This window comes from Zeugodacus cucurbitae, chromosome 5, assembly GCF_028554725.1.
Source record: "Zeugodacus cucurbitae isolate PBARC_wt_2022May chromosome 5, idZeuCucr1.2, whole genome shotgun sequence".
Classification (NCBI taxonomy): Eukaryota; Metazoa; Arthropoda; class Insecta; order Diptera; family Tephritidae; genus Zeugodacus; species Zeugodacus cucurbitae.
Window position 1 is genome coordinate 14,199,996 of NC_071670.1, and position 2,832 is coordinate 14,202,827.

The 2,832-nt window shown below is 37.3% G+C and overlaps 1 protein-coding gene across 1 annotated transcript; it reads left to right on the top strand.

The window, feature by feature from the left end:
* Positions 1 to 1,334: 1,334 nt before the first annotated feature.
* Positions 1,335 to 2,832, top strand: LOC114804934 (uncharacterized). The gene is made up of 2 exons (XM_029045134.2): positions 1,335 to 2,551; positions 2,612 to 2,832. The coding sequence occupies exons 1-2, from the start codon at positions 1,589 to 1,591 to the stop codon at positions 2,816 to 2,818; spliced, it is 1,170 nt and encodes a 389-aa protein (XP_028900967.2). The 5' UTR covers positions 1,335 to 1,588; the 3' UTR covers positions 2,819 to 2,832.

Sequence of the window (2,832 nt, forward strand, 5' to 3'; positions counted from 1 at the left end):
AAAAAGTTCTGGATTCCGAGTTTTCTAGCAAATTTTTTTAATTATTCTATTAACAAAGGTCTATCTATGGGAATGTTTTTATCGAGAGTTTGTTTTATCCATTCCAAAAGGCACTTCTCGATATTGGGAAATTCGGAAACTCTACTCCTCTTAATATTTCCATGTCCATCAGAGCACTCAGACTTTATAGAGTCTTTTAATTTTATAATTTTATAATAGGTGGCTTCTGGTAAATTAAACTCACTCTGAATTTCATTCCACGATTTTCCGGATTCAAACGCATTCACTATTTTAAGCTTATCACTTAATGACAGTACTTTGATTTTTCTTTTTGACATGATGCAGAGCAGAACTTTCCTTCGCAATTGATAACTATAAACTGAATGAGTCCGACAAACAGGACGGTAAATAAGCACACGTGTCCATTCGAAACGAATGCCATAGAGTAACAGCATTTTTAGTTCCCCGAAATAGAATTCCACGAAAAAAATACAAAACAATGGTCGGAAGTTTCACAAAAGTTAAGAATGAGTCATAAAATTGCAGATGTTAAACTTGTAAATAAAGTTCGTCTCTCGCTTATAGAGACCAGATAAGTAGCAGTCTCACTTACGGAGGTCTATGAGGCAAAAACGACTCTCTCTTACAGAGGTTTTTGTTTCTCACTAATAGAGGTTTTGGAAGCTTAAAATGACGGGTCCTAGCTATTACTCCCACTTATAGAGTTTTCTCACTAATCCAGTTCTCACTTATCCAGGTTTGACTGTAAATATTATATTGCAGTTCTAAAGATTTCGGCGAATATAGAAAGTGCGATGCAATCTTAAGGAAACGCGCATGATTTTTGACAAGTGATTAGAATTTAATTACAGTTGATCGAAGAGAAAGCAATGTAAGCGAAATAACACGTCCAGCAATTCGACTGTCGTGGAAGTTTTTGCAGAGTTGTCTCTTAACTAACAACCATTAGTAACTGGTTTTTCATTATACAAACTCTCCAATTAATTTTGTGATACGCCACATGTTGGTGGCGGACCAAGACTTTAGGTGTTCCTCTATTACACAACATGTTGTACAGAGACTACCCCGCCACAAAAGCTTTTTTGTACATATCTCGTAAATTACTGAAAATGGTGGAAATCGGATTATAATCACGGCTATCGCCGTACAATGGCTTTATTAAAAACTAGTGGATGTAAATGCATTAATTCACTAAGGAAAACACCAGGAACTAAATTTTAAATTTTAAGAATAAATTTTTGATTTTTATAGAATCGTAACTAGTTCAGCGAAATGTATGGACATATGAATTATAAGAGCCAATCTATTTTAAACTGTATTGGACTTAATCTTCAATCTGAGATTATATGAACTATGGCTTCCAATTAACGTTACACGTTTGGGTCTGTCTCTATCAAATATCTAGATTAGTGCATAACTTTCATGATGTATGGAAATTTATATTTTTATATTATCACAGAGATCGCTAAACATGTCAATCATTGAACACGCTAAAAAATCATTTGTAGTCTATAGAATAAATTAGCTTCGATTGCTTAATTAGTTCACTGAAGAAATTCAACGGGAAATGGAGCAACAATTGCGCGCTTGGTTACGCTACTCGTTCGTCTTCGGGCTCTATATGAGTCCAACACAGGAAACGCAGTATATAAACAGACGAGTCATACCCAACACTCGTCTTGCATGGCTGGAACGCAAACGAATGATACAACTACAACATTTAAAGATAATTTACATGTATTTGCTATTAGTTGGGTTCTGCGTAGTCTTTGTGAGAGCACTCGCCTCGCGTAAACCCATACCGGGTATAGCCAGCGAGGTAGTGACCACTATGATCTTTAGCTTACAGGCGCTATCGACTCTTATTATTGCAGCCGAGGGACTCTGGTGTCCACAGCAACATGAAACATTCTTGAGACTACTGCAAGAGATTGAATTCTCACTGAAATTGCGGTTGAGAGAGGATACCAAATTTAATAGTTGCCCGTCACGTGTGCGTTGGTTCTTGAAATATCTGCTTTGGCTATCGCTCATCTGCTTCGGCATGGCGGTGTATAATTTTATACAACTACAACATCTGGGTTATTATTGGTACTCGCTTGGGTATAGCATTATCATTCGTTTGCGTATCATACAGTTGTGTGTTTATGTTTGTGTGTTGCGAAACTACTTGGAGTGCCTTTGTATGAAATTACAACAGCTTGTAGCATACCGTACGGCGCCAAACCAACAGCTTTTGGATATTAACTATGAGAAACTACAAAGTCTCGAATATCTTCGTGCTATTAAGCATGTCTACGATTTACTCTACAAAGCATTTGAGCAACTCAATGCATTCGCCGGTTGGTCTCTCTTTGCCATAATAACCTGTTATCTCTTGGACTATGGTTGCGCGCTCTATTTTGCACTGCTCAGCTGGGAGGGATACTTGGAGAGTTGTAGTTACTATATACCAGCCTTTTGGTGGATTCTACCAATGACCGCTGTAATCTGGCACATTTGTTATTTGTGTCATAAGTGCAAGCAATTGGTAAGCATCACCGATCGATTATAATTTCTCCACTCGTTTCCTTTCCAATCATTTTTTTAGGATCGTTTGATAGCCACTAGTCTGCGCCGTATAATCATAATGAGTTCCTCTCAGCCGAAGTGTTCCTATCGCATTTTACTACAACAATTCTCTACACAATTAGAGCTACAGTCTATCGAGGTGACCGCAAGAAATTTCTTTATATTAGACTTGCGTTTACTAATGTCGGTGAGCCGTGATGTATGCTTCAGAAAAATTCTCCCATAATAACTATTGATTTT

Coding starts and splice junctions, on each gene's coding strand:
- LOC114804934 (XM_029045134.2), top strand. CDS start 1,589: ATGGAGCAACAATTGCGCGCTTGGTTACGCTACTCGTTCGTCTTCGGG. Junction 2,552..2,611: donor GTCATAAGTGCAAGCAATTG/GTAAGCATCACC, acceptor TCATTTTTTTAG/GATCGTTTGATAGCCACTAG.